Here is a 19761-nt window from a genome sequence, read left to right on the forward strand (position 1 = left end):
ACATTTTCTTAGGAACCTCATGCAAAAGATATTATTGGAAACCTTATGCAAAAAAGGTAACAACAGATACAATTTTTTCATCAACAAAAATATACATTGATATAAGGTAATAATATTTCCCACACATATTTTTTGGATTATTGAATCAATTCTTGATTTAGATTTCCTTACACTACTCTAAAGTCTTATAAACTTTAAAGCATAATGTAATAAAACTAACGAAACACAATACAAAATGGGAAAGATATCAGTAAAAAGATATACACATATAAAACATTTTTTTGATCGATACACATTAAATTTTTGTAAAAGAAAAACGCTATTTATAGCAATACATTAACGTCGACATAAAAATCTTTGATTATAAGAAAAAAAGAAAAGAAAAAAAAAAACTTTGATTATATACACGTCTCTCTCTCTCTCTCACAGAAAAAAATGAAAAAAGAAGCATTAGTTCCCAAACTCACATCTGAATTGCCTCCGTTTACACTAAAAGACCATCCGAAGTTTGTCGTCTTAGTGGTCATCTTGTTCTGTATCGCTTTCTTCATTGCTATGACCTTTTGCGGGTATGAACAAGATAAAGAAAAAGAAAACTATGTCCCAAATATTACAATACCTTCTATGGATTTCACGGTCCTTAATATAACCGAGACTCATCTTAGTGTAAAATGGGATTTATTGTTAAGGATCCCTAGAGATCTTCCTGGTTGGTATATGTGTCTCAAAGGAGATTTTCAGCTTTCCATAATATACAGAGGTGTTACCATTGCTACTTCATCCATAGAGAGGTTAAACTTTTTTTCTATTCTATTGTCTATATTTTAGAATTTTTAATAATTTATTCAGCTTATTTGTTCACATATTTTTGTGTTATTCCTTATCATGATTGATCAGTTACAGTCTGATACCACGGTGGGCTCAGCTGATTAGGGTTTCATCGATTGCTTCTGAAGGAGACATGGAGGGTGTGATTATAAAAGATATTATGAAGGATATCAAGGAAAAAGGTGAAATAAGGTTCCGATCGCGATTGCTTCTTCCGGATTGTAGATATGGGACAAGTGGAAAGATGAACTATGCGTGTGATGAAGCCATGTTAAGGTTCGAGCCTGGCTCTCAAAGGAATGCAACTTTGTTTGGAGACCACCCTATTTGCCGCTATCTTCGCTAAGTACTTTTCATCAATAGTTTGTTCTTTAGTTTGTCAAATGATGGACTTTCTAAATTCTTTTGCGTTTTGATATGGACTTGCTTTACCTAAATTAAATTCCTATAAATTAATTAATGGAATATATTTCTTCTAGATGTTAAGTGTTGAACATTCTTAATTCTCTCTCTTTACGAACAATAGATATGTTCTAGAGCAATATCATGGAGTTGTACGTGGTGTTATGATGATTTCTACACGAGGCATTTATCCTTGACGGACAAGTTGCAATTATTTTCCTCCATGATATTCAATTTTTGGGATGGTATTTTCATTCTCCACAAATGTTGCATCTATGAGATCAATATGCATGCAAGATCTCTAATTAATGGTGTGGTGCATGGTCTGCCCTCCCAAAGGTGGATCTTTATCTTTTGTGTTGTGATAGTAAATTTGTATATATATATCTAGTGTTTAAAAATTTGCTAAGCATGGGGTGATCCAATACCTACCTATTAAAAACGTTTAATCCGAACATAGCTACACACGGACCGAATGTTCTTTTTTGGAGTTTTTTATAATTTTATTAAGATTTTGGGACATTTAGATCTCTTTAAATTAATATTTACTAAATTAAAGAGAGTAGTTAAGATCCTTACCAATAAACGAGAGAGATGTTAAGATCCGTCTCATCAAAAAAAGAGAAAGATTTTAAGATCCAAGTCAGGTCACTTTTTTCTTTGGTATTAATCTCACAACTCAATTCTCAACTCAACTCAGGTCACCAAGATTTAACACTTATAATTTTACACTTTGTTTTCTTAATCATTATATACTATCCTAAGCATATATATGAATCTTTCACCATAAGTTATACCATTTATATATGCTAATATTTTCTAAATAAACCTTACAAATTTGTTGGCGCTAACAACCATTGTTTAATTTTGCTTGGGGTGGCTCTAGTTATATTATATAGACCTTAATTTTGCAGGAGGTATGTAACACCTCATATTGCTTCAGCTTAGCAATTCATATATAGCCAAGACGTGTGGACTTCTCACCCAAAGTTTCCTAGTTTAAATGTGAATGCCTCTAAACAAAAGTTCTTGCTTTCGATGTCTAAACTTAGATGTGTTACCGAATAAAGCCAGATTTACCTCCTTTGACCTTACTATATAGCCAGCTCGCTGCCTCCGCAACTCTCAAAATGACACTCGCGATCATATTAGTTGTTTCCAACAAATTGAAAAATAAAACATTTCACTCAAACAAAAAAAGATCTAAACAGCCGAAAAAACAAGTCCAATATCAAAATCTGTTATAGCAAAAAAAAAGAAGGTAGAGTATTTTGGTAAGAAAGAACTCTAAATGCCTCTACGATATAATATTAATAAGTATGTTACCAAACAACTTAATATTAGTGCAAAAAACCCTTTAGTTTGTCATAAACAGCAAAATCTGCCACTATAAGTTGTTTTCATGAGGTCAAGTTGATGAGAGTATATGATTCTCTGAAGCTCATGTCAAAAGAATAGAACCAATGTTCTTCAGTCTTGTCCACACGGTAATGCTTCAAATGAACTTGTCTATAGAGAATCTTCCAGCGTGAGAGATTCTTAGTGTTGGTGGATTGACATAACAGAAACATACCTAACATTGGAAAATGCTAAAAACTTTGAGTGAATGAATGAATGTATCAATCATGAATTAGAGATTCCATTTTTTATGGCCTAAATCAATGTTTCTCACTTGTAAAAGTTGTCTTTTTGACAACTAATCATATTCTAATTCTTTTTCTCTGCCCTTTATGGAAAAGCTTTGTGACTATTTCTTTATTTATTTCTGTCCAAATTTGATGATCTGTAAGAATCTCTTTATTGGGATTGCAATTTCAAACAAACTTTACATCTTCTTCTTCTCTCTGCTTTTGCCTTCACGACGAGTAGAGAGAGCCATGGACACACTCATTGCTCAGTTACAGAGACGATTTTGTGATTTCACCATTAGTCTCTATCACCAGGTAAATTTTAGCATCTCTCCTTAGAGATTCAGGATAAAAGTGATTAACTTTCTTGTGAAGAGAACTTAGAAATTGTGGTTGAGTTTTAAAGTCTCCTTTTTAGAGATGGCTCTCCACAGTCTTTAGGGTTCTTATTGAAGCTTTTAAATTGGAAACTGGGGATTTAAGAGTTAGGTTTACTGATTGTGAAATGGGTTATTGTCTCCATTTTCAAAGTCGTCTCCTTTCAAAGTGATTACTTTTCTGGTGAAGCAAACTTTGAATTTGTGGTTACGTTTTTAGGGTTCTTATTGAAGCTTGTATATGGCAATTGGGGATTTTGGGAATTGGGTTTAGGGTCTGTGAAATGGGTTATTGTCTCTTTTTCAAAGTTGTCTTCTTTTTAGGGATGACTACTCTCTACTGTTTTTAGGGTACTTGGAGCTTGTATTTGGAATTGGGAATTTTGTGAAATGGGTTTCTGAGATTCTTTGTGTTGGTTTTGTAAAGGGGTTTTTGGATGATCAATTCACAGAATTGAAAAAGCTGCAAGATGAATGTAGTCCTGATTTTGTGGCTGAGGTTGTTACTCTCTTCTTTGAAGACTGTGAGAAGCTTATCAGTAATATGGCTAGAGCTTTGTAAGTTTACTTTTCTTTTACGAGTTTAATCATCAAAAGCTAGCAGATATGGTTTAATGATTGGTTCATATGTATACTCAGAGATCAGACAGGAAATGTAGATTTCAAACTGGTAGGTTCTAGTGTTCATCAACTCAAAGGTAGTAGCTCAAGGTATGTCACATTTGATCTGTATAGTCTCGGTCCTTTAGTCTAATCTCGGATCTAGTCTCAGTGAAGAGCTCCTTTCTTGTTGTTCTATGAAGTGTTGGTGCCAAGAGAGTCAAAGGTCTTTGTGTTACCCTCAAGGAGTGTTGCGACTCTCAGAACTATGAAGGGTAAGCTTTTGTTTTCCGGTTCTTCTTTAAGAGAATCTCAAATTTCTGCTATGTTCATTTGATTGTTGAAACTAATTTGGGAAACAATCTCTGTTATAGGTGTGTGAGATGTTTGCAGCAAGTGGATATTGAGTACAAGACATTAAAAGCAAAGCTTCAAGATCTGTTCAATGTGAGTGAAAAGCTACGTGAATTGTGTCGGTTTTTTGCTTTCGAATTTCGTGAATAAGTCTTGCATTGTTTTGTTGCAGCTTGAGCAACAGATTGTCCAAGCTGGTGGTAGAATCCCTCAAGTGGATATATAAACAATAGACCTATCGACAACAGAACAGCAAGATGATGATCATCCAGTTGCATTCTTCAGACGAGTACTACTCGAATTTGTTGCTTCGAAAAAGAAAAAAAACTCTTGAGAATGTGTGGAAAAGAGAGGTGATTGTTGTTCATAGATCAATACTATGTATCTTTTGTATCATCATCTCTTGAATCTTGGTACTGATCTTATCTGAATAGTATGAATTTGCATCTCATAAGACCATATGAACAAGAGTGAGTTATGTATTCAAAAACAGGAATATTTCCAGACACAGAAGCATCATAAGAAGCAGAAAATTCAAGGAGAGCTACACAAGACAACGCGCAAAAGAATAGACTCTGAAAGCAAAAAGCTTCACGAAGACATTGGCAAAAGGAACAAACCAAGAACAAACACTCACAAGTGTCCCCTGTGAAAGCTGAAACCTAAAGTTAAACCCATCAGCTAATGTTAAGAAAGAAAACGTCACGCAGTTCTCACTGTGAAATACAAAACGTCAACGCAGTCTCACTGTCAAATACAAACGTCACGCAGTTCTTACTGTAAAATAAGAAAACGTCAAGCATTTCTCACTGTAAAATACAAACGTCACGCAGTTTGGTTAGATATGTCGTTGCTTTTAAAAAATTGCGACCCAATAGATTTTTCAACAGTCGTTTTTTTCTTTAAATGAGTGAAGTTTTGCGCAGAGCCAACAACGCACTTAGTAGCGTCAAGCAATACCAATCTCTCTTGAATCACTTTGCAGCTACTCAATCAATTTCAAAAACCAAAGCTTTACACTGCCACGTCATCACCGGCGGTCGAGTTTCCGGCCACATTCTCTCGACTCTCTCCGTAACTTATGCGTTATGTGGTCACATCACTTATGCACGGAAGCTGTTCGAGGAAATGCCTCAAAGCTCTTTGCTTTCTTATAACATTGTTATTAGAATGTACGTGCGTGAAGGATTGTATCACGATGCGATTAGCGTGTTTATTAGGATGGTTAGTGAGGGGGTTAAGTGTGTTCCGGATGGTTATACATACCCTTTTGTTGCTAAAGCTGCTGGAGAATTGAAATCGATGAAATTGGGGTTGGTTGTTCATGGGAGGATCTTGAGGAGTTGGTTTGGTAGGGATAAGTATGTGCAGAACGCGTTGTTAGCGATGTATATGAACTTTGGGAAGGTTGAAATGGCGAGGGATGTGTTTGATGTGATGAAGAACCGTGATGTGATTTCGTGGAACACGATGATTAGTGGGTATTATAGGAATGGTTATATGAATGATGCGTTAATGATGTTTGATTGGATGGTTAATGAAAGTGTTGATCTTGACCATGCTACGATTGTTTCTATGTTGCCTGTTTGTGGTCACTTGAAGGATTTGGAGATGGGGAGGAATGTTCATAAGTTGGTGGAAGAGAAGCGGTTAGGGGATAAAATTGAGGTGAAGAATGCGTTGGTGAATATGTACTTGAAATGTGGTCGTATGGATGAAGCGAGATTTGTTTTTGACAGGATGGAACGAAGGGATGTGATCACGTGGACTTGTATGATTAACGGATATACTGAAGATGGAGATGTGGAAAACGCTTTAGAGTTGTGTAGATTGATGCAGTTTGAAGGCGTAAGACCTAATGCTGTGACTATAGCTTCTCTTGTTTCGGTGTGTGGTGATGCTTTGAAGGTGAATGATGGTAAATGTTTACACGGTTGGGCGGTGAGGCAACAGGTTTATTCCGATATCATTATAGAAACATCTTTGATCAGCATGTATGCTAAATGCAAACGTGTAGACCTCTGCTTTAGAGTATTTTCGGGGGCTTCGAAATACCATACCGGTCCTTGGAGTGCAATTATCGCTGGTTGTGTACAGAATGAACTTGTGAGTGATGCGTTAGGTCTATTCAAACGGATGCGACGGGAAGATGTGGAGCCCAATATTGCTACATTAAACAGTCTCCTTCCAGCATATGCAGCTTTGGCAGATTTGCGTCAAGCAATGAATATCCATTGCTACCTAACCAAAACCGGGTTTATGTCAAGCCTTGATGCTGCTACAGGGTTGGTTCATGTTTACTCAAAGTGTGGAACATTAGAATCTGCTCACAAGATATTCAATGGAATCCAGGAAAAACACAAGAGCAAAGATGTAGTTCTATGGGGTGCGTTAATATCCGGCTACGGGATGCACGGAGATGGTCATAATGCGTTGCAAGTTTTCATGGAAATGGTTCGATCTGGTGTAACGCCAAACGAAATCACATTTACATCTGCCTTGAATGCTTGCAGTCATTCGGGTTTGGTTGAAGAAGGCTTGACATTATTCAGGTTCATGCTTGAACATTACAAAACGTTAGCCAGATCAAACCATTACACTTGCATTGTTGATCTCCTTGGTCGAGCAGGTCGGTTAGACGAAGCTTACAATCTCATCACAACAATTCCATTTGAACCAACGTCAACCGTTTGGGGTGCGTTGCTTGCTGCTTGTGTCACACATGAGAATGTCCAGCTTGGAGAAATGGCAGCAAACAAGTTGTTCGAGCTGGAACCAGAGAACACGGGCAACTATGTGTTGTTGGCAAACATCTATGCGGCTTTAGGACGATGGAAAGATATGGAGAAGGTGAGAAGCATGATGGAGAATGTTGGATTGAGAAAGAAACCAGGTCATAGCACAATCGAGATCAGAAGTAATTCAGTTGATACAAGATGAGAGATGTGGAAGATATATCTAGTTTTTTTGTTGGGTTCAAATGATCATAAATGTAGCAGAAATATATGCGTCTATTACAATTTGCAAGTGTTGTTAATACATATACATGCACAGAATCAACAAATGGTTTGTAGATGCACACCAATGGTAAATTGAGAATCTGAAATCGTCAAACCTTGCACAACTTGAGCTTATGATACACTTAACATCAACTCTTTGCAAAGTGATGATTCCCAAAGTTTAGCAGCAACAATTCACCAGTACATAAGAAACAGAGAGACGACATCATAACCTCTGACCAAGCTTCAAGCATTTTCTGCAACGGAAAACGCAAGGTCGGCAATTTATAGTCACTGAAACTCGGAGGCCCCTTCAGAATCAGACAAAGGTAAGAGTGTACAAACTCCAAGCATATGCCCATTGAGACAAACATAATACTCAATGCTATCTTCATAAGCCCCCAATCTACAGCTAGCACTCTGTGGTATCATTTTCGCCTGAAGCATACTCCACAGCTTCGCTTTGCAATACGGACAAACTTCCGTAGGATGAAATGGTGTCCCTTTCTTAATAAGCAACTTCCTCACCTTTGACATAGAAAACGATTTGAAAATCCCACGGAAGAATCCCAAATCACCATCTTCTCCTTGATCCAAATGTTCACAAGGATCAGAAACATAGAGAATATCATCAGTTCGACATTGTGGAGGAAGAAAGCTCCTTCCCGATGTTCTAGAGAAGCGGGTTCTGTGAACAAAATGACCAGAGATTTGAACATCATTAAAGAGTCCACCTTTGCTTGAACCAGAGCAGTAAATCAAAAGTTTCCCTAGTGCTCTCCAACTCCCATCAACACTATGGCTACCACTAGATTGAAGGTCACTCATCATCTTAGGCGCTCTAGCTCTACAGAATTCTTTCCACAATAACCGCTTAGCGAGATCATCAAACCATTTACAAACACAAGATAGAGTGGCAATCACATTAGGGTTCCAGTTTAGATGCTGAACCATAAGAAACAATACTTCTTCGCTAAGATGTCCTTTCGTGCAATGACAAGTCGCCGAGTGAATGCAACGATATTGCTTTGCTATTATCATTTCCTCAACCTAGCCAACAAGCAATTCTATACAAGATAAGTATCATATTGTAGAACCACACAAGTTGCAGTTTTTATTGAACAAAAACACTTTAACTATCATTGTTAAGCTGACCAACATCATAAGCTTAACAAAGATGCAATCTTTATATATATAAACAACAGCTTAAGGAATCAAATTTCTTCACAGGTAAACCTAAATAAGTAAAAATTGGACCTTTAAAGATTCCCAGATACCCAAAATCAAAATATCAAGATCCATTGAAGACACTAACCTCAGGATGACTAAACCATCAATTTCAATACCTAAACCATGATTTAACCGGAAAATTCCTACAATGCAAAATGATCTATATGGAAGCAGAATCTCTCACCTTAGTAAACACAAATCTTTATCTTTCTCAAGGAAGCAAGAGATATTAATTTTGAGTAGAATTGAGAGAATTAGGGTTTTGCTCTAGAGAGAACACAAAATTTGACCAAAAGAGAAGAAGAAGAAAAGCAAAGTTTCAACATTTGAAGTTATACAGCTATTTTCCAACAAAAGCCAGAAAGGAATTTTTTTGATGAGCAATGCATGCAAATTGCAAAGAATCGAGAAGAAGCAAATCTGCTTTGTTTCCTAATTTTTATTTTGTTTTGTTTTTCTGATTGTTTTCTATTTGTCTGCGACTCTGAGCTGTGTTCAGATACAGTAAGGTGTACGGTGTGACTATTCCGTTTGATTGGACGAAGCTGAAGAGTTGGTGACTTCATAAGTCCGTTATGTTTGACCGTTAACGGTAACGGTGCATTCGACGAGGAGTTTTTAGATATTGTTTTTTAGTTTTTCTCTTTTTTTTCTTTTAAGGTATTCAAATATTTTTTAGTCCGTTTTTTAAAGAATGGGCACAATATCTGAACTCTGAGTACCCGATCTCAATCCAAATCAAAATTTAGAAAAATCCAAACGGATTCTATAAAACACGAATCCGAACAATCCGAATACAACATATGAATAATGGTGTATGAGGATCGTTTTTTACTTTTTTTGTTTGAATGAATGTAAAACTAATTCAATCCAAAAAACTAGGTTACATTATATGCGTTTTCAGCAGGGTTATTATGTCCGACCCGGACTGCCCGATCCGACCGGTTAACCCGTGACCCAAACACTTTTTTAGTTTAGGTTTAGTGTTAAAACCCAACAAGTTCAAAATCGGAAAATCCCATAAATAACCCGTGATCCGATGAATCGGTTGAATTGGCCGGGTGTGGGTTTTAAAAAATTCTCTTGATTTTGGAATAAAATATGAGATTTTAAACTTTCTTCAAAAATGTTTAGAAAATTTTTCAGTTCTTAAACTCATTTGATGTTTTAGATTTTGGTGAAAACTTCACAATACCGCCTTAAAAATGAATCGATAGAATGGTGGGAGAGAAAACCAAGATTAGTTGTTTGAATGTTTTATTAGTTTATTTTCGTCATTAGTGATTTCCTACTATATTTGTTACGCTGTTAAACATTTAGTTATATTTAAATATATTAATCACTTTATTATTTTTGTTTGATTTTATATATATATATTTGGGTGTAAATGATTTTATATTTTATTAAACATAATATGATTTTATATTTTATTAAACATGATATAATTTTTTTTTTTTTTATATTTATAAAAACTCTAAAATTTCTATTAATATTAAATTTATTAAATAAATTTTAATCAATCGATCCGTTTAACCCAGTTGACCTGGTGACCTAGAAAGTAGTCTGGTTCAGTGTCTGTGTCAGATTTAAAAACGTTGGTCTTTAGTTTGAATGTTTCAAAAATAGACAGAGAGTACTAAAAACAAATAGTAGCACCCAAAGTAGTATGGGCCGTGGATTGTTTTGCAATAGCAGAGTTGTGATTTTATTGATTTAAGCGGCCACGAATGAAGAACAAAATTTAAAGGCTGTGTAAATCACACTTTTGTAACATTGAATCCGTCCAAATAACAAAAATAACACCTTCTCTATAGTAAAATTCAATTAGTTATTGTAGTAACTCGGAAATAAAGTAGTCTGGATCTGAACATAAGATTCAGACTATATATTATTACTCATTCCTTCTATTATTTTTGGTGAAGAGGTTTGAGGTTTAACACAATAAAGTTTATTTGAGCAAAGTTCTTAAAAGAAAAGAAACACGGTGATGTTTGGAAGTATAGCTGAACCGTGAGAAACACAGAAGGTACTAAGCTTACAAAGAAAGTTAGGGACATTTAAGAACCGAACAGTAGCAATTGAGTTTTGATTGTGGCTTCGGTAGATGTAGACATACGCCTTCTCGAAATTGCTCATTGGCGCAAGATTCTTTACATAATGCGTTACCATTTTTCTTTAAACAGTTCCCAGGTGGCGCAAACCTGCTTAGTACCTTCTCACAATAAGGACTAGTACCTAGAGCATGTCCTTTTGGCATTCCTGATTACTCAAAAAATATATATATAATCGTTATGATTTGGGTTTGAATTGTTTCAAAAATTAATTTTTGCATTTGCGTTTCCATTTACAAGTATTATTGTTTTTGATTTTTTAAATATGTAAAATTTAAATGCTTTTTTTGTAGAATATATTACTCTTTCGTACTTGTTTATCATTTAAAATTAATTTGAATAAATTGTTTAAGCTGCTTAATTGCTAAATTATTTAAACAAACACGGTAAATACACAACTTATAAATACAAACACACAACAATAGAGAGTTTGGTTAATTAGATCATATTATAATGTAAATTACCTCCACAAATCAACATGAAACTTATTAAAAGACCAACACCATTTGCAATCCCGGCCATTTCTCTTTCTCTTTCATTATTTTCTGCTTCCTTTATTCATAATCATTTCGTTGTTCTATATAAAGAATTTTCGTTTCTTTTTAAAGATAAAAATACTAGGTGATCCATAGATAATGACAATGGAACACTTCAAATTAGGGGGATAAATAATAGGAGAGATAAGTAGAACAGAAATAAAAATTCATTTGATTAATGTTTATTAATAATTGTTTAGTAGGGAATAATAATAAAATAAAATAACTAAAATGGAGAAGGATAAACTTAATTATGGTAGTAGTCTCACCAAATTACTAGAGAAGCTACGAACAAGAACATCTCAACACAAAAATCCCAAATCGATTATAGTTTAAATGATGGAAAATGAATCCAAGTTGGTGTTAGACACGGCTTTATGGACTTCATCATGCGATGATGTGCTAATTCCCTAAAATGCTGAAACACACATGCAATGTTTTCCAAGAGAGAAATTAATCTTACATGTACTTAGTTTTGGTTTCATTTATGTTCCGTTGAAAAATTAAACGCAACTTGTAGTAAAAGTCAAGCAGTGTGGAAAACGAACATATTCGTGTCTAAATTATATATAACTGTAAGAAGAATGAAGTTGTTTAAACAAGAAAGAAACAAACTGATTTAGAAGAGACAAATACAAAAACAAAAAGATGAGGGTCGTATTATTTTTATTCATCTTACTTCACAAAGGTTTCTCCGTGTATATCATCATCAACGCCCTTCAATATATCTCTCCACAACACAAGATCTCGTCCCCAAAGACTATATTTGAGCTTGGAATTTTCAAACAGGCCCTAAGTTCCGGTGTCGGTGACCGATCATGTGGTACCGAAAGTTGCCTAATGAAGTTGTTTGGGTTGCCAACAGAGACACTCCAGTCTCCAAGCCCATCGGAACACTAAAAATCTTGAATAACAACCTCCACCTCATTGATCATACTAGTAACTCCGTTTGGTCAACCCAAGTGACTAGCCAAAGTCTGAAGTCGGAACTGACCGCCGAGCTTCTTGACAACGGCAATTTGGTATTGCGGTACTCCAACAACAACGAGACAAGTGGATTTTTATGGCAAAGCTTCGGCTTTCCGACGGATACATTACTCCATGATATGAAAGTGGGTTGGGATAAGAAGTCGGGTCTAAATAGGATATTACAATCATGGAAAAACAGGAATGATCCTTCAACTGGCGATTACACTTATAGTAAAACTTAGAAGAAGCAAAATGACGACTCGGACAACAATAATACAAAACTAATACTTATTGTTGTCGGAGTCGTCATTTTGCATCTTCTAAGTTTTACTATAACGTTCGAAAAAGAAAAAAGAGGCTGCCAACAAAAGCAATTGCTGTACAAATTTGTACATTTGTGATAATCTTTTTTTGTTCCCCTTCATATTAGTGTCTGAATGGATCGGAAGTTGTTTTTTCACTTTAGTAACACTTGAAACTGACTGTTGTAGTGGCCACCCAATGTTTTTCGGATTTAAATAAAATCGGTCAAGGTGGTTTTGGAATTGTTTATAAGGTACATTAGCGTACAAAGATCGTCGGAACTTAGTAAGCAAACAAACTATCATTGTTTTACTATAAAGATCATTTTTTACATATGGTTATTTCTACTATTTTCAGTAATCAACTTTCACTGGAGGAGAATGTTCAAACATTAAAGCAAAGTTTTCCTTGTTATGTTCAGTGAGTAGTAATTTTCAATTTTCCACTAAACATAATCTCCAATTTTCCACATTTCCAGACACTCTACAAACGTAACGTTTGCAGACACTATTTCTATCTCAAATTTTAGACATAATTATGAACAATAACCATTTTAAGAGATCGGTGTTCTGCAAAACCAGAAATTACGGTTTACGATCCGGTTTAAGCAGAAAGAAAACCTATTGAAAGTGCTTCTTTCTACAAGAAGACAAAAACCAACAACAAATGTAAGAAACTAGACCAGAATTTTTCTATACAAATTGAATCATAAACCCAAACAATCCAATGAAAACCAACAAACCGGTCTAGAAGAACCGAAACCAAACACAAACCCCAATCCATCAAAGTATTATTCACAAAGCACCAAATGTTTGGCAGAGACCTTTAACTTTCTATGAAGTATCAATCTTCTTCAGTTCAACAAAACGATTCACACCGGCTCAATCTAGAAACCAAAACCAAATAAACTACTACTACTAGAAAAATCATAGAGACTCAATGTTAGCTATGCTCATGCATACCCAATGCAAATACCAGAGTTAGCAGGAGGTTTAAGATTCTTGAAGAGAAATAACGGTTTCGAAAGCACCAACCAAAGCCTTAACTTTGCTTTTTCGAGCTTCGACGAGTTTACTCGCTGTTTCTTCAATGACATTGTTGAACAGTCCCTGTGCATCTTTCTCCTGAACATCTTGATGCCTCAACACAACTTTTTCACCATCCTCATTGACTTCTTCTTCTCTGATATCTTCCCTCTTCTTAAAGCTTCTCCTAACTTGTGCATCTTGCGCTTTGTCTTCCCCTAGACCCCTTCCTCGTCTAAACTTGAGCTTCCTTGCTTTCTCACCTACAGTATCAGGATCCACAATTGTTCCTCTTCTGAAACGTAACTTCCGTGCAGCTTCATCTGCAGAATCACCCTCCTTTCTCGCCGCTCTTGGTTTCTTCTCTCCATTGGACAATCCAATCTCTTCTTCTTCGCTCTCAGCTTCGTTGCTTCCTGAAGTGTATTCGTACTCCTCTGTTTCTGAAACAGTACACTCATCATCTTTTGGAGTTGATTGGGTCGGTGGAAGAGGAGGAAGAAAAGGTTCAACAAATCCTTGCTGATTCTGATCATTCTCAGAGACGACATTGTTAGTTGTTTCCATTTCAACAACGTGCAATGTTTTCTCCTCGACTGGATAATCATCCAACTGTTTATTAAATTCATCAGTGCGATTCACGGGTCTCGGTTTCTGATTTTGTCGAGAAGAGGAAGATGCAGCCTTTAAGCTCTGACTCTTTCTCAAACTTGAACTTCCAGCTAGTCTTACTGATAATCTTGGAGAAAGCGACGCTCTTGGAGTCACCGGAGCCTTCTTAGAAGCTACTCTTGAGGAAACTGTACCCTTCTTGACCTTTCCATCTTCGTCTTTTCCATCATTTCTTTTACCCATTTTAGGTTTCAAAACTGGTGACGCAACAACTTTTTCATGGTTTACTTTTGGTTTCGACGTTGTCAGTGCTGAATAAGATTTCTTCAAGACTTTTGGCTTCAGGGCATCAACATTTTCTGATGAACGAGATCCCAAATCTGGTGAAGGTTTAAGTTTGGAACTTAATGTTGTCTTCTTCTTTATCTGCTTCACAGGAGTTTCATCACAAGATGATATTATCAATACCTCTGGCTTCCTCATCCCACTAGAGACACCACTCGCTTGATACTTCACAACCTCTCTTTTAATCACCTCAAAAGAATCATCAGTACCCTCGTTTTTCTCGACTTCCCTCACCTTCTTCTTCATTTTAGAAGAACCCGGCTTCAAAGTCTCATTCAAATTATCATCAAGAGATTTCTTGAAGATCTTTTTAGTACTCGAACGCCATGGTTTCTCCACAGGTATCTGTCTCTTCCCATACTTACACAAATCATGACACGAACCAGTTGATGCTCTGAGATAATGAGGAATCTTTTTCTCTTTAGGCTTTGAAGTCATTGCCTTCCCTGTAGAATCACCTCCCGGATTCAAACCATCTTCCTTATTCATCATATTCTCAGGCGTTACAAATGGTTTCGCAATGTCTTCATCCATCAAGAAGCACCAAAACGATCACAACAATCTGTTCATAAGTTCAGACATAGACACCACATCAAACAGAATCACTACTTTCATATATATACAAACAAGAAATAAACATGAGATCAATATAGCCGTCTTATTTTGCATTGCTTTGTGAATTTAAAGTGTAGACAACTCAAAAAAACAGATCAGTGAAGAGATTAAACACAAAAAAAAACTAACAGAAACTAATTAAAAACATAAACACTAAAAATAGGAAATGTCATAAGATAAATCCACCAAGCAAACAATATATATCCAATCCCACCACATGATTCCAAAACTTAAAACCCTTTTGGCTGTAACTTAAAACGAACCATTTTAGCACTAATAACCAAAAGAACATACCTATCAAAAGGTTTCAAATTTAGTTAAGCAAAGCTTGAATCTTGGTTATCAAAAGAACAAATCTGATAAACAAAAGCAGAGTGAATAAGTTATCTTCAACAATGTCATAAATGCAACGTAGACTATAAAGTGAAACTTCATCTTGAAGCATAAAGATCCATACTTTACGTTTCTATTGACAATGAAATTGTATAAATCCCAAAACCAAATAAAAAAAACTCAAAATTGCATTCACATTACCGATTAAATTGGCTTGCATAATCATTCTGATCTCAAATGTTATAAGCCAAAGTAATAATTTTTACCTGTTATAAGAACTGATTCAAAAGCAAATACTTTTTCCAAAGACAATGACTTTATCAATGGCGAATTCAGAAGGAAAAAAAAAAGCTGAATCCTTTTTCTTCTGGGTCGGTGTTTCCTTCCTTTCTCCGAGATCGTGCAAGCGACTTAAGAAAAGGGTTTTTTATTTTTGGGTGGTGTCTCCGACTTTTGGGGTTTCCTTAACGTTGGTGGTGGTGCTGGTGGTGGTGGGGGCTTTGCTTCTTCTGCAATTTCGCTTTCCGCGTTCGTCGCAGAATCAGAGATCGTATTTAATATTTTTGCAACCTCTCTCTTAGATTTTTAGACAGAAACTTGTGGGGTTATATATAAAAGTACGGAACTTTACTTTTCAATTTCATCACCTGGTTCGGTTTTGTTTACTATAACCGGATCCAAACCGGAGTTGAGTAAGCATGAAATTAAAAACTTTTGTTTATTCAATTATGTATTGTATTCATGAAGTTTTTTGGTTTCATGTGTTATTTGATTGAGTATTTATTTATAGAGATAGTCAATCTTCTTAGTTAAGTGTTGGTATTCAATTTATTAATTTCCTAGTTCCATTATATCTAATCTTCCTTTAGTTTTTATGGTATTTATTTGGAAAAGTTTCAATCAAATTTCAAATTAAAGAACTAAATTTAACCTTTTAGCTGTCACTTTAATAGAATTTCAATGTAAATAACTAAATAGAAACCCTTTTTCTTACAATACTTGTAGACTTTTAGTTCAACCACTTTTGGATTTATTTACACTCTTTAAAATATAAGATAGATAGGAAATTTTACCTAACTAAACAAAGGGAATCATATTTTTAACTTTTAATCGTAACAAAAGCCACTTTTATGGAGTATATCATCCATAGTTTAGAGTCTAAATTTCACACTATTTTGTTAATATTTAAAATAAACTTTTTACATTAGTGTGTGATGTAATTTTTGTGGTATATTTATAAGTCGCCTAGACTCCTACAAATGTTAAGTAAAAGTGTTTTTTAAACTCTTGAAAGCTAAAGTAAATATAAAATTGTAAACCAAACACAACCCAGCTCATAAAAAGTATGAAAGCTCAGTTTTCATTTGATTTTTCTCAACGCTAACGGAATCAATCATTTGAATTAGCCATTCCGAGTCTCCTTATATTTTCATTGGAGGAATAAAAAAGATAGTTTTGAAAACAATACATATTTTAATGATGATTAATGAGTGGTCCGTTTCTAAACTAAATACTATCTCCAACCTCAAAGCAATCTTCCGCCTTTTCGAAAGTTTTTTTCTGACATCGTCAAACATATATAATTGAAATATTAACAGAACTAATGCAACAGTGTATGAGTACAAGGTAGAGGAAGGGTAATGTTAACAGAAGTAATGCAAACGTATATGCAAAAACCTTTAAAAGTTGACACACACAAAAACTCACTACTGAAACAATTTGACCAAGGGTAATGTTAGTGTGTTAAAATATCAAATTTAGATTGATGAACACTCTCTTTAAGACTAGACTAGAGTAGAGATTTGATTTTTTTTTCATGGATATATCATATATGCAATACATAGTCAAATTTTAATATAATATTTGTAAGAAAATAGCATATGATATCAGTTTTTTTTTTGTTTTTTTGAAAAAAAAAGCATATGATATCCTGAGTGTTTTTTTTTTTGCTTAAATAATTTTATTTATACATTTTCCTAGAATGTTATAAGTTCGTTTAGCAGTTTCAAAAGGTCCAAATTGTTACAGTTTAGAAGAAATGATTTGCATACTTTAGTGAAGAAGTAAATATATATGTAAGCATATATATATATATATATATTAACTGGATAATCCTTGAAAGAAACACTAAAGAGGCTTTTTCAAATCCTAGTTTTCTTGTGTGGTGGGGGCAAATGGCTAAAACTCTGGCCACTTTAATCATTTCATCTAAGTGGACAAATCATTGAAACCATGTATTAATGCATAATCCATGAGACAAGATAGATACACACACATCTTGGTACAGGAATAGAACCACGGTATCTCATTGGAGACCAAACTTGAAGCAATCACATAACTTGAGCCGAAAGAAAAGGAATATCACAACAACCCATTTATGCCCTAAAATCATATATATAAAAAGTTGAACAGCTTCTTTCTAAGGCATGAAAAATTATTAACATCATAAGTAAGATTATCATCCTTGTAGTCTCTCTCTTACCATGAAGCAGACGTAAAGACACATTCAATGTATCCCCATAAGTAGTAGATAGGTGACTATGATATCATCATCTTAGTCTAGATTATATGCATCTTCCTGTTTAATGTCCATTTGTGAGGAGAACTTTGAAGATCATCGAGAGGAAGTAAAGAACTTAGATTTGATTGAGACTAATTCTCGTACCGCTTCAGCCATTCCCATCCTATCCCGTGGATATTCTTCAGAACACTTTATTCCCACTTCCAAAACTAGTCTCAACCACTCATCAACCATGGTTCTGCCTCCTCTGCTCGTGGAACACGACAATACCGACTTTGTGTAGCCGTGGAGGTTATAACCGCCACCAAATGAATTGTCTGTCGGTTTTTTCCCAGTGAACATCTCCAAAAGTAAAACTCCAAAGCTGTAAACATCTCCTTGTATTGATGGTTTGCTTCCCATTCCATATTCTACACATATGTCAAAGAAACAATAGATATTAAGATAGGATCATTCAGAGTTAATTATAAACAATCCTATTTAGCATACAGAGTTTTGGTTTATACCTGGTGCGGCATAGCCAATGGTACCTCTCACACCGGCAGAACTGAACTGGTTTAGAAAGGTTTTCTCATCGAAATTATAAAGGAGCCGAGCCAAACCAAAGTCACTAACATGAGCCGTCAAATCATCGTCTAGAAGAACGTTGCTTGGCTTAATATCACAATGAGCGACAGGGTCATGACAATAAACATGCAGATACTCCAAAGCAGAAGCCACATCTATTGCTATGTTGACTTTCTCTGCAAATGTTAAAGACCTTGAGTGATTGTTTGCACTTTCCAAATCTTCTGGCTGTAGCCACATATCTAGACTTCCTTTTGGCATGAACTCATAGACTAAAGCTCTGAAATCATTTCCTTGGGAATCAAGGCTTGAGCAAACTGTTATCAGTTTCGCAAGGTTACGGTGCCTAATACCTTTGAAAGATTCACATTCCGCTATAAAGCTTTTTGTTGCTCCATGTTTCAGGAGGTTCAAAACTTTAACCGCGACGAGTTTTTCCTCGAGGCCAAGCAATCCTTTAAACACATCACTGAAGTTGCCTGAACCAATTAGATTGCTTGAAGAGAAGCCACTTGTTGCATTATAAAGCTCTTCATAACTTATCTTCTCAAAAAACATCCCCACAGTAGTAGAATCAGATGGATTAGTATACTACCACTAACATCGTTCTTCTTCTTGAACCAAGACAAAGAAGCCACAATTATGAATAAAAAAAGCAAAGCTACACCTACACCAACGGCAACTTTCTCTCCAAGTGAGAAAGGCTTTTTCTGCCTTGGTGATTCAATGCATGGCTTTAGTTGCATTTCTATGACGCCTCCACATAGATTTTCATTTCCAAAGACAGAAACTGTTGTACCGTTTTGAAAAACTCCTTTCGTTGGTACGCTTCCTTCGAACTTGTTCAAGAAGATTAAAAAGACTAACCAGAATCTTTCCTTCTAGAAGATTATAGCTCATGTTCAAGTACCGAAGCCTAAATAGCATTCCTACCTCTTGAGGGATATTACTTTGAAAAGAGTTGTCACCAAGATTAAGTGATCTGAGAAATGAGAGATTACCAATAGAAGGTGAGATCGAACCGGACAATTTGAATCCTCCAAGGTCTAGACTTGTAACTCTTTCTTGTTTCCGACCACATGTAATCCCAATCCAATGGCAAAGTGGAAAGGAGTGATTCCATGAAGCTAAGACCTCTCTCTTGTTTTCAGTAACTTGAGACTTGAACTCAAGCAAAGCTTGCATATCAGTCTCATTTGAAAACCTAGCTTGAGCAAAAACTAAGATGCAAACTTGAAGTAACATGAGAGCATTGAAAGCAAAAAAAAGAGAGATCTTCATGTCGATTATAAGAAGGATAAAAGAAAGGTTTTGCTTCAATTTAAAATCCCAAAAATGAAAAGACTAACACGAATTTAGCTTAATGGTTACAAAACTATAAGAAAATGGTCACCAAGAAAGCAATT

The 19761-nt window shown here is 35.3% G+C and overlaps 8 protein-coding genes, 1 long non-coding RNA gene and 1 other non-coding gene across 18 annotated transcripts; 6 read left to right on the forward strand and 4 right to left on the reverse strand.

The window, feature by feature from the left end:
• Positions 1–375: 375 nt before the first annotated feature.
• AT5G39330 (transmembrane protein, putative (DUF1163)) lies at positions 376–2522 on the forward strand. Of its 2 annotated transcripts, none has more exons than NM_123295.4 (2): positions 376–791; positions 898–2522. In NM_123295.4, the coding sequence occupies exons 1-2, from the start codon at positions 436–438 to the stop codon at positions 1172–1174; spliced, it is 633 nt and encodes a 210-aa protein (NP_198749.2). In that variant the 5' UTR covers positions 376–435; the 3' UTR covers positions 1175–2522. The 2 variants fall into 2 exon arrangements, with proteins under 2 accessions (NP_198749.2, NP_001119335.1); NM_001125863.1 differs by having other exon boundaries at positions 401–791; positions 904–1286.
• Positions 2523–2897: 375 nt separating this feature from the next.
• On the forward strand, positions 2898–5058 carry AHP3 (histidine-containing phosphotransmitter 3). Of its 4 annotated transcripts, NM_001344289.1 has the most exons (7): positions 2907–3173; positions 3663–3793; positions 3875–3946; positions 4039–4110; positions 4210–4282; positions 4362–4542; positions 4683–4844. In NM_001344289.1, the coding sequence occupies exons 1-6, from the start codon at positions 2961–2963 to the stop codon at positions 4413–4415; spliced, it is 615 nt and encodes a 204-aa protein (NP_001330681.1). In that variant the 5' UTR covers positions 2907–2960; the 3' UTR covers positions 4416–4542; positions 4683–4844. The 4 variants fall into 4 exon arrangements, with proteins under 4 accessions (NP_001330682.1, NP_001330681.1, NP_198750.2 ...); NM_001344288.1 differs by having other exon boundaries at positions 2898–3173; positions 4362–5058; NM_123296.4 differs by lacking the exon at positions 4683–4844 and having other exon boundaries at positions 3000–3173; positions 4362–4680.
• On the forward strand, positions 5042–7129 carry AT5G39350 (Tetratricopeptide repeat (TPR)-like superfamily protein; the record flags this gene model as incomplete). Its single annotated transcript, NM_123297.2, has 1 exon — positions 5042–7129. Exon 1 carries the CDS (start codon positions 5096–5098, stop codon positions 7127–7129), a length of 2034 nt encoding a protein of 677 aa, NP_198751.1. The 5' UTR covers positions 5042–5095.
• A 43-nt stretch (positions 7130–7172) lies between these two features.
• On the reverse strand, positions 7173–8857 carry EDL2 (EID1-like 2). Its single transcript, NM_123298.5, has 2 exons — positions 8603–8857; positions 7173–8238 (listed from the first exon to the last, which is right to left on the reverse strand). Exon 2 carries the CDS (start codon positions 8227–8229, stop codon positions 7480–7482), a length of 750 nt encoding a protein of 249 aa, NP_198752.1. The 5' UTR covers positions 8230–8238; positions 8603–8857; the 3' UTR covers positions 7173–7479.
• A 1415-nt stretch (positions 8858–10272) lies between these two features.
• Positions 10273–11078, reverse strand: AT5G39365 (Defensin-like (DEFL) family protein). Its single transcript, NM_001036907.2, has 2 exons — positions 10994–11078; positions 10273–10677 (listed from the first exon to the last, which is right to left on the reverse strand). The coding sequence occupies exons 1-2, from the start codon at positions 11049–11051 to the stop codon at positions 10466–10468; spliced, it is 270 nt and encodes an 89-aa protein (NP_001031984.1). The 5' UTR covers positions 11052–11078; the 3' UTR covers positions 10273–10465.
• A 539-nt stretch (positions 11079–11617) lies between these two features.
• Positions 11618–11876, forward strand: AT5G05905. The gene has a single exon (NR_142875.1). It is a non-coding gene; the product is annotated as an other RNA (long non-coding RNA).
• Positions 11877–11883: 7 nt separating this feature from the next.
• AT5G39370 (Curculin-like (mannose-binding) lectin family protein) lies at positions 11884–12276 on the forward strand (the record flags this gene model as incomplete). The annotated part of the gene is made up of 1 exon (NM_123299.1): positions 11884–12276. The coding sequence occupies one exon, from the start codon at positions 11884–11886 to the stop codon at positions 12274–12276; it is 393 nt and encodes a 130-aa protein (NP_198753.1).
• Positions 12272–12359, forward strand: MIR3933. The gene has a single exon (NR_142876.1). It is a non-coding gene; the product is annotated as a microRNA ath-MIR3933 precursor (primary transcript).
• A 524-nt stretch (positions 12360–12883) lies between these two features.
• On the reverse strand, positions 12884–15914 carry AT5G39380 (Plant calmodulin-binding protein-like protein). 5 transcript variants are annotated; one of them, NM_001344290.1, is made up of 3 exons: positions 15534–15914; positions 15229–15290; positions 12884–14881 (listed from the first exon to the last, which is right to left on the reverse strand). In NM_001344290.1, exon 3 carries the CDS (start codon positions 14851–14853, stop codon positions 13330–13332), a length of 1524 nt encoding a protein of 507 aa, NP_001318704.1. In that variant the 5' UTR covers positions 14854–14881; positions 15229–15290; positions 15534–15914; the 3' UTR covers positions 12884–13329. The 5 variants fall into 5 exon arrangements, with proteins under 5 accessions (NP_001318704.1, NP_001330189.1, NP_001330186.1 ...); NM_001344293.1 differs by lacking the exon at positions 15229–15290; NM_001344292.1 differs by having other exon boundaries at positions 15229–15854.
• A 1967-nt stretch (positions 15915–17881) lies between these two features.
• On the reverse strand, positions 17882–19636 carry AT5G39390 (Leucine-rich repeat protein kinase family protein; the record flags this gene model as incomplete). The annotated part of the gene is made up of 4 exons (NM_123301.1): positions 17882–18198; positions 18295–18901; positions 18958–19194; positions 19289–19636. The coding sequence occupies 4 exons, from the start codon at positions 19634–19636 to the stop codon at positions 17882–17884; spliced, it is 1509 nt and encodes a 502-aa protein (NP_198755.1).
• Positions 19637–19761: the final 125 nt, after the last annotated feature.

This window comes from Arabidopsis thaliana, chromosome 5 (assembly GCF_000001735.4).
Source record: "Arabidopsis thaliana chromosome 5, partial sequence".
In the NCBI taxonomy this organism is placed as follows: Eukaryota; Viridiplantae; Streptophyta; class Magnoliopsida; order Brassicales; family Brassicaceae; genus Arabidopsis; species Arabidopsis thaliana.

Coding starts and splice junctions, on each gene's coding strand:
- AT5G39365 (NM_001036907.2), bottom strand. CDS start 11,051: ATGGCCGGGATTGCAAATGGTGTTGGTCTTTTAATAAGTTTCATGTTG. Junction 10,678..10,993: donor TTTCATGTTGATTTGTGGAG/GTAATTTACATT, acceptor TTGAGTAATCAG/GAATGCCAAAAGGACATGCT.
- AT5G39380 (NM_001344293.1), bottom strand. CDS start 14,853: ATGGATGAAGACATTGCGAAACCATTTGTAACGCCTGAGAATATGATG.
- AT5G39330 (NM_123295.4), top strand. CDS start 436: ATGAAAAAAGAAGCATTAGTTCCCAAACTCACATCTGAATTGCCTCCG. Junction 792..897: donor GCTACTTCATCCATAGAGAG/GTTAAACTTTTT, acceptor ATGATTGATCAG/TTACAGTCTGATACCACGGT.
- AHP3 (NM_001344288.1), top strand. CDS start 2,961: ATGGAAAAGCTTTGTGACTATTTCTTTATTTATTTCTGTCCAAATTTG. Junction 3,947..4,038: donor CTCAAAGGTAGTAGCTCAAG/GTATGTCACATT, acceptor TGTTCTATGAAG/TGTTGGTGCCAAGAGAGTCA. Junction 4,283..4,361: donor AGCTTCAAGATCTGTTCAAT/GTGAGTGAAAAG, acceptor GTTTTGTTGCAG/CTTGAGCAACAGATTGTCCA.
- EDL2 (NM_123298.5), bottom strand. CDS start 8,229: ATGATAATAGCAAAGCAATATCGTTGCATTCACTCGGCGACTTGTCAT.